This window comes from Mixophyes fleayi, chromosome 10 (assembly GCF_038048845.1).
Source record: "Mixophyes fleayi isolate aMixFle1 chromosome 10, aMixFle1.hap1, whole genome shotgun sequence".
NCBI classification, from domain to species: domain Eukaryota; kingdom Metazoa; phylum Chordata; class Amphibia; order Anura; family Limnodynastidae; genus Mixophyes; species Mixophyes fleayi.
In genome coordinates this window covers 23,303,638-23,316,687 of record NC_134411.1, presented here as the reverse complement: position 1 = coordinate 23,316,687, position 13,050 = coordinate 23,303,638, and the positions used below count along the sequence as shown (strand labels likewise).

The 13,050-nt window shown below is 40.6% G+C and overlaps 1 protein-coding gene across 1 annotated transcript in view; it reads right to left on the bottom strand.

Annotated features, from left to right (window-relative positions):
- HIPK3 (homeodomain interacting protein kinase 3) overlaps positions 1-13,050 on the bottom strand; it is a 52,529-nt gene that overhangs the window by 7,908 nt on the left and 31,571 nt on the right. Inside the window, exons 3-15 of the mRNA XM_075188060.1 lie at positions 11,938-12,061; positions 9,263-9,382; positions 8,163-8,249; positions 7,624-7,808; positions 6,009-6,168; positions 5,305-5,428; positions 4,388-4,506; positions 4,146-4,273; positions 3,888-4,046; positions 3,481-3,780; positions 2,969-3,109; positions 2,060-2,295; positions 72-199 (exon numbers count right to left, since the gene is read on the bottom strand). Of these exons, the coding sequence (XP_075044161.1) occupies positions 72-199; positions 2,060-2,295; positions 2,969-3,109; positions 3,481-3,780; positions 3,888-4,046; positions 4,146-4,273; positions 4,388-4,506; positions 5,305-5,428; positions 6,009-6,168; positions 7,624-7,808; positions 8,163-8,249; positions 9,263-9,382; positions 11,938-12,061 (2,011 nt within the window). The remainder of the gene's footprint in view (positions 1-71; positions 200-2,059; positions 2,296-2,968; positions 3,110-3,480; positions 3,781-3,887; positions 4,047-4,145; positions 4,274-4,387; positions 4,507-5,304; positions 5,429-6,008; positions 6,169-7,623; positions 7,809-8,162; positions 8,250-9,262; positions 9,383-11,937; positions 12,062-13,050) is intronic.

Genomic DNA, 13,050 nt, shown 5'->3' with positions numbered 1-13,050 from the left:
GGGGAGAGAGAGCAATGTGTAAGCCTTCAATCTATCATTTAGATGTGTGTCTGATGATATGATACACATACCTGACTGAAACTCAGGGGCTGATGCTGGAATGCTGATGTCATTTTTTTCTGGCGATTCCCAAGGGCCGTGGGATGGTTTTTTCTGCCTGGAGCCGACCGGCCTTTTATTAACGGATGGCAAGCTGTGTCTGGAAAACATGATTTAAATATAATCCACAGTGCCCTAATTTAAAGAGAGGAGATCTTACAATGATATTTTATTTTTTTTGCTTTACTATGGCATGGCCCTCTGTGGGTTCCCTGAAACCCTGTTTACTGTAGAAGTTATTCAAAGAACGGTTTATGGGCTACACTTTCTAACAGGCTGGCTGCCTCCAGCCCCACACTGCAGGAGAGCTGGGGAGTTATAGAGAATGGCAGCCTGGGATCTCACTCTCTACCTCAAGGCTCTTCTGCGGGGCTGGGGGAAGCTTGCCAGAGAGAATAAAGTGCTCTCTCCCAGGCAAACATTTTGTAATAAAGTAAAACAGATTTTCATAGATACCGGTGATAGGTCTGCTGTAAATATTCTGCACAAATAAACATCTTATATGAAAACTAGTTTTCTATTGGATTTCTGCAATCTATGCTCAATGCCTCTAAAGAGATGCAGCACACACACACACACGCACACACACACGCGCACACGCACGTCACTGAATAGGCTTAGTTGCACTTCTTCCACCACATATTGCACTCTAGAAAACTATATATTATTTGATGCAAATGTTTCATTGAAAGTAGCCTAACTATACAGCAGAACAATCCCAGACTGAGCCCCATCAACCTTAATATTCTTATAAAGTTATTTTTGCCCTGATGGTCAGCGGTTTGCTTTACTACAGTAAAGGAGGATTCTTATACACGGAATCAGAATCTGCAGCCAAGGAAACCATGCTGTACTGCAGGGGGCGCTCTTACATGCTGCACACATATCCTGGTCACATTGCATTTTAGAGTTGGGTCACACTGCTTCCCTCAACTCTAAATCACATTGTGCATATTACATTCCTTCCCGCCGCACAGACTAGTTTTCCTAGGTGCAAATGTTGCACCAAGTAGCTGGATTTGCTTTCAATTTAGCACCTAAGTGCTTTGCTCAATCTAGCCAGTTATTTCTTAGTATTGGGCACACAATCAGTATTTTCAACACTAAAGTGAAATGATACAATGTAATATAGAGATAAATATTGCTACAAATACACATGAAACATAGAACTACTCCAGTGGCTAAAATAAGAAAAGGAGAACAAATACTAAAAGCTCACCGAAGAACTTGGAGGTGTCCTGTGTGGCTCCATAGAAGTCACACACAGAAACAGTAATGTCAAAGGCTGGAACATTTACCATTTTATTTGCCACTGTGAGTCATAAACTTTATGTCCTTCACTCTGCTATCCCCCAGGCAGAGGAAAAGATATCTCCTGATATCACAGAAAGGAAGTGTGACTGCGTAAATATCCAGCGCTGGGATGTAAGGGTATATAAAGGGCTAGGCAGCACACAGATTTATTGCATGAAATACTTTTCCTTTTGCTTGTTACTCTCTAGGTAACATGCAATGTTAAGCTCATAGGAAGCTACAGAAGAACTACAAGCACCTTGAGCAACGCTGAAACAGGATTTGTGTAGCTCAGATGCAGAAACTGAATACAATATTCAGCAAAATTCACTCAAATACCCAATTGACTCAAAAGATTTGGAGCAGTAAGGATACAATGATTCTAGTTCCAGCACAGTCATGAGGGCACTGAAAGTTATCAAATACCCTTCTATTACTAACTGCTGCCAGTATGGTCAGTAATGATTGGGGAGATAACCTCATTCAGTTGTACTATGTTCACTTTCCTAAATTATATGCATTATACCTCCACATATAGTAATGGCTCATTAATAATCTTCTCTGAACATCAGTCCACCAGTACGATTGCTCACCGCACACATTTCTATACCATGGTCGCATACAACTCCATAGTTTAGCAGGGTGAGGTCATGTACACGTTACCTACCTTTGTTGGTGGCGCGATGGGAATTGATCCTGCGGTTTTCAATTCTGATTGGTGGAACTACTAAGGTGCACACGGCAGGTTCACTTTCCACTTTCTCTGATGCTCGAGTTTTCGTGCACTGGTTGGGGTGCCCGACGAAACTGCTCTTGACGAATGGGCTGACATGACCAGAGGAATCGGAACTTGGAGATCCATCCACTGTTTCACAGCCGCTCTCGGGCTCATCATCTGACATGCTGCAAAGGACACCGCAGAAATGACACAAGTCAAAATACACCTAAGTACAAATCTCTAAGTGAGTAGCATCCATTCATTCAGTTATGCTTTCAAAGACACAGAGTAGCTGATGCCTATGTACAGCAAACATACAGAGAGACAAGGCAACATCCATAGACCATTCACATGCAATACACACCTAAAAGTTCTAACTTGTCAAACAGACATCTAAGTAACACAGAATATTCTCAGCCACTAAAATAAAAGGTGCATGTGCTGATCATATCATATGGCTTCCAAGCAGCATTCATATCAGAAGATTATTAGTTAGTGCAAGAATCAGCATGGTCTATGGGAGCCAGAGCCGGAATGACGTCCAGCTTCAGGTAATGGAAATGGGGCAAATCAGAAAGTGTAGATAGTCTATAAAATTTAACTCTCCCTTTAGATATCATACAACAATATAATTTAGTTTGAACCATAAAATGGAAGGGATAGCTAGGCAAAAATATGTAGGTTTATAAAAAAAAAAACCTAAGTATTAATTACTGTTTTTCCTATCTTAAATAGTATGATCGTGTTGATTGAGGTAATGTTTTGGGTTTGTTTTGTGTGTATGGTTAATGTATGTTATATATTTTATATGCATGTGTTGTATACATGTTTGTGATAAACAGAGAGACTCGGGAGTACCTGTTGGCTCTTCTGTAACGTGCTGGGCTGGATTGGCCTGAGGAACTCGTACTGAGGGTGCTGTCCGGACTGCTCAGGGAGCACACGCGGTCAATGTTCAGAGTACTCTGACAGGCCTCACAGTCCAGGCTTCCTTTACACCTGGATAAGAAGATCACAAGCAGTTTGTTTATTTATCTTAAAGCACAAAGTTATATTGGTAGAACATTAACAAACAGAATGACAGCTGATAATGTCTCTTAAGTGTCACAAAAAGCCATCAGCAAAAGAGATGGGGACATATGAACAGTTAAATCCCTACAAATAAACCATTTTGTCCTTTTATAGGCACTTCAGTTTTGTTGAAGGAGATGCCCACTAGGGCCCCTTTCCTGGCACCAATGCTTATAATGCCGTCATTTGAAGTTCATATCAGAAGATTTCAATGTTTGAGTTTAGTTTCTATTTAAGCAAGTTAAGCTTCTGCTATAGCGCATCTTTACTCTCCACGATTTGTACAGTCTCCCACTTACTCTTGTTCCAATGAGTGTGGCCGCGCTGGATCCTCTTCGTCACTATCGCTGCTAATGGAAATGAGGCTGAGTACTGTGGGGCATGGGGAATCAGCTATCACAATGGTTTGCCTCTGCTGACTGGAAACATCTACGGTCGGCTCTTCGGGTGCCTTACACGACTCTCCCTCCGGCACCTCCGGGTTCTGATTGTCCTGGGGTAACGCACAACTTTCGGGCTCTGTGGTCTTTGCGCTGTTTGCAATCTTTGGAGAGGTAAGTGCTTTATTGTGGACAACAGGGTCCTGTATTGTGTTACTCCTGCAAACAGACCATGAGATTAGTGGTAAAGAGCAGCATAACATCATATTATATTATTATATTATATTTTTTTTTTTCCCGATACTGGAAATTTTGTTACATCGTACCTGTTTTGACAATGTTTATTCCTCATATTAGCAGCAGGCTGAGGCCACATATGTGCGATGCCTAGACTGATGGGCTGAGCGGCCGACAGTGCCATTTGGTTGGTTAAGAGAGGCTGCAAAATCACTGAACTGTAATGGTTTCCATGCTGAATTACCTTCCTGTACAAAATAAACGGACAAGATAAGAAAATTGACCGCCTGTGTGCAAATGTTTTTAAGTACAGGTAGGTGACCTGAAGCACAAACGTCATAACTTACCCCCAGTCTCCGATTCTTTGTGGCCCAGCCATGGTGTCAGAGGCAAGAGTTGTAGTTGTTGGTGCCATAGTGGTCACCTGTTGCCAGGCAGGAACCAATATTGGCTGTGTTCCATTCGACCACGTGTGCTGTAAGCGTAACAGTGATAATCAGTATGGCAGCACTAATTACAATGTGACTGCAGGGTAAAATGAGAGTTACAGTCTATTATATAAACCCGTTACTAAAAAAAAAACACTCACCTGGGACAGGACTGGTCTTATCTGTATGGACTGCATGCCTGGAGCCTGTGTAACAAGGGGCATTGCATTATCTACTCTCATAGAAAAACTTGTGGGCTTGCCATGGTTTGGAGGCATTCCTGCAAGAAAGAATGATATGGTTTTATAACAATGGAGTCAATAAGCTAAAGGAACAGTAGACAAACTGCTTTACAAGAAAGAGGAAAGTGTCAGAATTCAATATACAGGGGAAACACTTTTCTATGAACATCAGACCCATAGAAGAAAACAGGAGTGGACGTTTTGCAACCAACTACTATTAAATGTAAGAGATCATAAGTAAAATGATGACATTAGCACTATCGGTATAGTACTACACAGAGCCATCACTTAGTGTCTTATAGAGCATCAAATGCTATCTAAGGAGCCGACAGTCAGGAACTGTAGTGATTCCGGGTAGATTTACCAGACTGTTGCGGCACTAGATGAGTGTTGCGGCACTAGATGAGTGTGTGTTGCGGCACTAGATGAGTGTGTGTTGCGGCACTAGATGAGTGTGTGTTGCGGCACTAGATGAGTGTGTGTTGCGGCACTAGATGAGTGTGTGTTGCGGCACTAGATGAGTGTGTGTTGCGGCACTAGATGAATGTGTGTTGCGGCACTAGATGAATGTGTGTTGCGGCACTAGATGAATGTGTGTTGCGGCACTAGAAGAATGTGTGTTGCGGCACTAGAAGAATGTGTGTTGCGGCACTAGATGTATGCTGCGGCACTAGATGAATGTTGCGGCACAGATTATTCCGCCTATGCTCCTAGCAGATGAGCAACAAAACCTGCGTTGGTGGAGCGGCCTGAGTGGTGAACCAGTAAAATAAACTACTTATTACAACATGGACATGAGTGCTAGAACCTTACGTTATACCTAGCGGACTGTATACCTTGTATGGTGGGAGGACAAAGCATCAGTGTTTGTTGAAAAGCTTCGTTACAACCATATGGAGCAGTTCCTGCCTGCACTGGTATGCCGTGATGTATAACTGAATGGCCCGATGTTGTTAAAGCCTAAGAGAAGAAAGTTAGACAATGTGAAGCTAAACAGAATCAGTTTTCAGCCATTAACAAACACAGAGGCCCACAATGCCATGTGGGCACTGGTACAATGCTCCTTTCCACAGGAATTCTCATAAAAATCACCCTGAATTGCACCAAACCCTACGCTCACTGTTCATGCTGAAACCTGATACTTCATGTCACAGGGCACCACAAGAACCTGGCTGCTTGGCAGATCATGAATGATATCTTAAGCCCACTATAAATATGTTTAAATAACACAGCTAGAAGAACACTGGAGAAAACAGATATTTTAGGCAGCCCCCTGCACTCTACATAAACTGCCCATAGTACGTTTTATTCCACTGAAATTTGCTCCAGAAGTGTTACATGTTTCTAGGACATAGCTAAATCTTTTTAATGTATAATCTCAGTAATTAAGGAGAATAAAACGTGGAACATTTCAACTTTTAGTGGGTTGATTTCCTGTTAATTTCTAAAATAAGAATACACCAGGGATCTACAGTAGGGCACACAAACTAAAACTAGCTGTGAAAATGAATGTTTATAACAATAAGCATCAAATACCCACCTGTCCCCGAACATTGCCAATATTGGTGTAACCGGCTGAAATGTTAGATGCGTTGGCGGTGGCAACCGGTCTCATGACAGATGTTTTATTGCGGTTAGTTGCGTCACATAAGTTGTTTCGAGACTTGCAAACATCCATTATATGGAAACACGATTTCACACTATTGTGGGAGAAAAAAAAAAGAAAAGTTTATTTTTAATTTTGTACATTCTAAATAATATTTGTTTTTAAAACATTTATATTTGCCTAGACAGTAAACAGTAAACACCCAGCATACGCAAAATATACTTTCCAATACATAAATGCATAGCTAACAACAAAATTTGCAACAAACCCAAATCCGTATTATTTTATATGGCGACCTCATTGTAAAAGATCCGGATGAAACGGTCTAGTATAAAACGTCCCTGCCATCCGATAACAAATGTTATTTTGGTGTTTTTCTGGGAAACTAGACCCCTAGGTATTTGTGGGTGTGGTCATGTGACACACATGCTTGTAGTAGCTCGCACAATACCCATAGTGAGCAGGAAGCTGCTCTGCACTCTGACACCAGGTTGTTCTAACATAAAAGAATTCTTCCACTTAAGCCACAAAGCTATATAACCCCTTCACTTCCAGTGTCTTCAGCAGCGGCAAAGGGGATAAATCCCAGCGCGGCCATCTGTCTAGTCTGTTTAATCAATAGTTCAGCTTTGACCTATTTAAGAATGTTCCTGTGCACCAATACAATTGTAAATATTTCAATGCGGTCACATTTTCCATGTTCAAGCTGCTGTACATGTTCCAGTTGGCATATTATGTAAACAATGGCTTTCCTTATTGCCATATGCATATGAGGCAAGGAATTCACAGCAGACGGGATAACAGACTTTGACAAAGTAAAGGAACCAGTTTGGACAAACGCGACAGTGACAGAGTTTCCCGTCTGACATGTGGGCCGTTTACAGCCTGCTAAACGTACATACTCCCCCTTCATCTCTTCCAACGCATACTTTTCTGCTAATAAACTCTCTGGAAATGTCAACAATTAAAATCCAAAATATCAATATTAAAATGTCAAGTCTTTAAAGGGACATTTGCAAGAAAACACAATACTGTCAGGCAAAATGTAAAGATCTACTTTGATGCTACTGTTGAATACTAACTTAGAGGAGGTAATGATCACTTAGAAAGCAATGGGACTCAGTATTTTGTTACAATATAAATCAAAATGACAATATACAGCAGAAGGATTCCTTGCACACAGCACTAGTGATCAGGCGTCTGTTAATGCTCAGTGTGTGAGGCCTGTTAGACAAGTATCTAAACATATGACCCCTCTGTCATTCAAATCTCTAAACACCACAAGACAAATCCCTATTGGGAGGAAAGGCTGTGAGAGGGCTATTTTAAATTCTGTAAGACGGAAGATTAGACATTTAAAGAGAAATCTCATTATCGTTACGCGAGGCATGTCGTTCACCGGCTGTGGTATTTCAAGATCTTTAATTGCAGAAAATGTTTGTTACACATCTCCGTGCACAAATTACACAATGACTGCCTGTAATGGATTTACGTTGTGGCTTATGAAAAAAATGACTTTGGTTTATCAGAGCTGGTGCAGGTGACTTACTAGTTGCTGTGGGGGAAGTTTAAAAGGTGCTTCATAGTAACAAAGGAGTGGCTCAAGGTGTCTTCCGGACTGAATCTCACGTCGGCATCGATCATCATCATTTTTTTCAACAGGCCAGCGAACTCTCTCCTGTCGGCTTTCTCGGCCATCAAGTCATTACCATCCAGACCCATCACTATGTTCACCTGAGGTCAAACGTGAGATGCGGTCAGTGATTGTATGCTGAAATGTCACACTCAACTTAGTTAAACGATGGTGACCATACCACTGCTCCCCACCCCTCCCCATCCCCCCTTTTGGTCATGAGATAATTTCAGTGGATAACAGTAAAACCTAAATGTACAACTTGTTCAAATACATTTAATAGATTGTACATGTTTTGTTCATTTATTTAAGTACTGGCTACATTTAGGGGTTTTTCCTCCTTCAGATAAACTTACTTGCAACCAATGCGCAACATGTTGAATAGCGGTTGCGAAATAACGGCGCTGTGAAAAGCGCAGCGGCTGAGCGCTTACCGCCATGATTCATGTACTTACATGCACTATATCCTCCAAAGTGTGGAATAAATACTTCCTGGTTTCTTTAGACTTCAACCCCGTTTCAGTTTCATGCTCTTCCAAGGTCTGTTATTGTAAAGATAAAAAATACAGGCATTGAGCAGGATAAATACTTCATTTGACATCACAGAAGCCGTGTACATGTAAACACAGTGTGTAACTCCCTGGTGTAATGACCGGCCTGCCGGGATGATAAGTGATTTATTAATACAGATTTGATCAAAGAAATACACTTTCTTCTGAAATTCTAACTGAGCATCCTTAAAAAACGAACCACAGTTAGGCCGACTTTTCAGCTACAGGCGGCGACTAAAATATATATAATGGAAATCTCTAGTTTATACCAATTTAATTTGGTCGATCAGAGTGTCCCATAATATGTTCAGCCAAGTAAAGTCCCTTTTCTGGATGATTTTTTCTGTTTAACATACATAACGAATTGTTGAATTGCAGCTGCAACTGAAATGAAGCCATGAACAGCTATCTGAAGCAATGGGATCCTTACGAAGGAGGCAGACATTTTTTTAAATGTCAATAACTTTTTAAAGAGTAGGCAACTAAGAGAAAAGGCCACATAATCAAAAGAAAATGAAATCGGATGTTTATGACAAATGTACGCTCAACAAAAAGGCCAAATATGTACCAAAATAAGGGATTTCGTGGGGGATTTGAAGCGTAACACCAGAAACAGTGTCTCAGACTAGAGCAATGTATTTATTTATTAAAGCAACTTATTTTTTATCTATCCAAGATCAATAGTATACTTCATTAGGTCATAAGTGGGGGATCACATTTCTCTGAACTAGTACTCGGTTTTTAAGGAGTGAGTAAAATGAAAGATGACTGGTACTACATAAACATCTAGATATTACAGAAACAAGGAGACATCATAATATGAATACAATAACTCTGATGCTATCACAGTGGATTTCAGGTTGAACTGTGAGTACAAATGCAATCTACAGGACGACACCCCACGTAGCAGAGAAAGGGCTGAGCCAACGATCACCAGGCGGAAGCAGCGCTACCTAACCGTTATCCACGGCAAAGCCTTAAGGGCTATAGAAAAGCTCACTTACTTTTAGCCTCCATCCGGGGTACTGAACACTTGCTTCACGACAGAAGAACCTGGACGTTTTTGTACCCATGTTTAATAAATGTTCTCCCGGTAATCCTTGAGTTTGTGAAATATACCGCATCTGGAGAGAAATAGCACAAAGATTCAGTCAGTGAGACGTTCGCTTTACCTTTACAAACCAAGGATTACGGCGAAACGCTTAATACTACGTTGATCCTCTGGTACATACATTTCCATTTGGCAAAATATGCAATATTGCTACACCTGAAATGATATTTGCAAATGTTTTTGCTCGCACTCCTTCGATTACAATAGACAATATTCCATTGCAAAGCACAGAGCCTAGTTGACAAAATACTACCAACCGCAGTTCATAGAATTCCGTGAACAATCTGGACAGTAATTGCTTAAGATACAGTGTAAATAGCATAGTATACATCTTTTTTTTTTAGCAGGGACAGTAGTGGAACACCACAATAATGGTATGAATGATCTGTGCGAAAATACATAACAATAAACCATCAGTTCTGGTAAAGCCAATAGGTTTAGCAGTCACGCTCCAAAACATAAGCCTGTAATCAACGTAAAGATGGAAAAGCACATTAGACCTTATGACTTCATGCTTGGGTTTTGTACAATGTCAACAATAAAGATTAAATATTAGCAATAAAAGGAAGTGAGATTTTCTGCTGTAGTTCAGAACTAAAAGTTGATAAGGAAATGTATTTGCAACTTCTGCTTTCCACAAAGTGAAATGATTCTAAATGTAGGTTGTGTGTGTTGGAGATCACTTTACAGCAGTGACCTCACCGCAGCACTACTGCAACAACAGGTTTTTCTGTTTTCCCCCAAGAGATCAAGTTCCCGTTGACTAACGTCCCGGAAAGGTTTTTAATTTTTTTAATTATTGCAATAAAGGTTTAAGTTTTGCAAACCGAAGACAGAATAAAATAATAAGTTTACGTAACAATGATTCAATGAATAGCATCTTGATCCATTTTCCAGGCGGGTTAATACATTTGCATAACCATCAGTCTGACAGAGATTCCACTGATGACTACACAAGAACAATGGATTCACTAGTGTCCAGCGATTCGATGATCTGACATTTCGGTACATTCTCATCCATTAACATGATGAACGCCTGGACTAGTTTTCAAAGCACTGGCTGTCCGTCCATATTTGTACATTCAAGTCAAAAGTTTATATTGAGGGGAGGGAAGGCTGATGGATTGTTTTTTATAAAGCACAGCTGAACCACCAAGAACAAGGTGGTATTTAGCCTAGTAAATAATTAACTGAAATATCTAGTTTGTGTTTGAATCCCATGTCAACGCTGTGTTTTGTAACATTAGGAGCCTCCACCTGTTACCTTATATCCAGGGGGCACTATCTGGTGATACCTCACTGGGCTCTCAGCCACAGAGCAGTCAAAGGCACCAAGTTCAGAAAAAGTGGGAGTAACAATAGTTTTAGTAAAACAAAATTATAAACACGCCGCCCTTAAATCTGTTACCTGGAATACGTGGGGTTACCAGGATCACTACGTGTATACTAAATTACATATTAAAGGATCCTTTATTTTACCACACTGTACCTGCCGTTTCCTTCTATATTATGTTGTTGTGTCTTCATCGCAGTGACTATAGAAGGTAATGATCAGTAGCCAAGGCTCTGTGTATGACATTATTACAGAAAAGCAGTATTACACTGTGAAACACTGCCATGTAACGTTATATCGGAGATTAAAATGTCCATCTGACGCCCTATAGTTACCTCAGTTTAGACGGGTACCTACGCCAATAGTCCAACTCTGGGACAGGCTAGATAGATTATACACCATTTGCTACTATGTGTTATGTAGCATGAAATGTTTCTCCTTACAGTTCTACATATATGTATGTGGATAGATAGATAGAGATAGAGATAGATATATATATATATATATATATATATATATATATATATATATATATATATATATGGTCATGAGTTCGATTCCTGACCATGGCCTTATCTGTGTGGAGTTTGTATGTTCTTCCTGTGTCTGCGTGGGTTTCCTCCGGGTGCTCCGGTTTCCTCCCATACTCCAAAAACATACTGGTAGGTTAATTGTCTCTCCCTCTCTGTCTGTCTCCCTCTCTGTCTGTCTGTGTGAGTGTGTGTCTATATTAGGGCATTTAGACTGTAAGCTCCAATGGGGCAGGGACTGATGTGAATGAGTTCTCTGTACAGCGCTGCGGAATCAGTGGCGCTATATAAATAAATGATGATTACACACACACACACACACGCACATATACATACACACACACACACACATATACATACACACACACACATATAGATACATGCGATGATCTGCAATCAATGTAAAAGCAACCTTTACATGTGGCATTACGCAGCACATAAAGATTGCCAGCTCTCCGGAGAAGAGAAGTCCTCCCCTGGTGATCCTATTTACAGGTTGTTTATTACGCTGTCATGCAAAGCAGGACACAAACAGGGCCATGTACCTAGAAGCACACTAGCTGAGCACTCTGCATAAGCAATAGCCTGTTGTAGGTCACGCATGTCTGAATGGAGAAGAAGGGAATCATGAACAGTACTTCTCCTCTGTAACAAATATCACCTGCAGACATAGATATCGTTCTCCACCAATGTGCACTTTCCTACCTGGTCGTACTCCATTGCTCCTGGGTATAGTGGCCATCCTAGGAACAATTCCGCAATTACGCAGCCCAGCGACCACATATCTATTGCCTCACTGAAAGGCAATCCTAAAATGATCTCAGGAGATCTAAAAAACAAAAATAGAAACAAGTGCGGGGTTAGTATGTTCAAAAAGAAAAACAGAGGTTCAAAATCTAGAAATAAGAACACTGACTTATGCAGTTAATCCCATAAATGATGCTATCTTGATTTTCAAATAAAATTTCCTATTGAATAAACCTGTCAACATACCAAACAATCTAAAGAAGCAGTCAGACAAAGCTTCGTTTTTAATATTCATTACAAAATCTGTATTCATCTACAGGCCTTCTACATATTCAATCGATATTACCACACACTCTTCATAATTAAACAAAGTAAAAAGCACAAATGCAACCAGTGAATTGAGAAATCTGGATAATGCAGTTCCCTATAAAGAAAAAAACAACTATGATTACTACTGAAATAAAACCAGAACTTCTGGGAATAACATTTCTGAACAATCAGTGAATATCATCATAACATAGAGCAGTGATGGGCATGGGTGGCCCTCCGAGACCTCACCTGTGGCCCCCGGTTCTTTCCTGCTGTATTGTCAGATTTGCCTGTTATAGCGTGTAACACTTGTTTAAAATGCTGCTGATGTATTACAGATAGGTGTCTCTTTCATTGGGGGAATTCAATTAGCCGCGAGGTGCCTCAATGCGTCTCTGGAACAGTCCTCGATGTTTATACTCAGCTCTCAGCTCATTTTTGTTCTCAGATAGCGTATTATCTGGCAATGTGTGCAGCCGGACATCGAGGCGATGCAGATAATTCAATTCCCCCATTTGATTAAATATTGTTTTAACTTATTTCTAAGATTAAGGGTAACGTGCGGACCTTTTAAAGGTCAGAGGTTGCACCGTGTAGCTCCGAAGCGTATCAGGCTGCCCATCACTGACATACAGGGTACAGATTAGAAACAATATATCACACAAATTGTCATTAAATAAAGTTGGTATTTTGCAAAGCACTACAGTGTACAGGTGATACATTGCTCCATGCTGGAATAACTTGCCCATAGACTCACTGGTA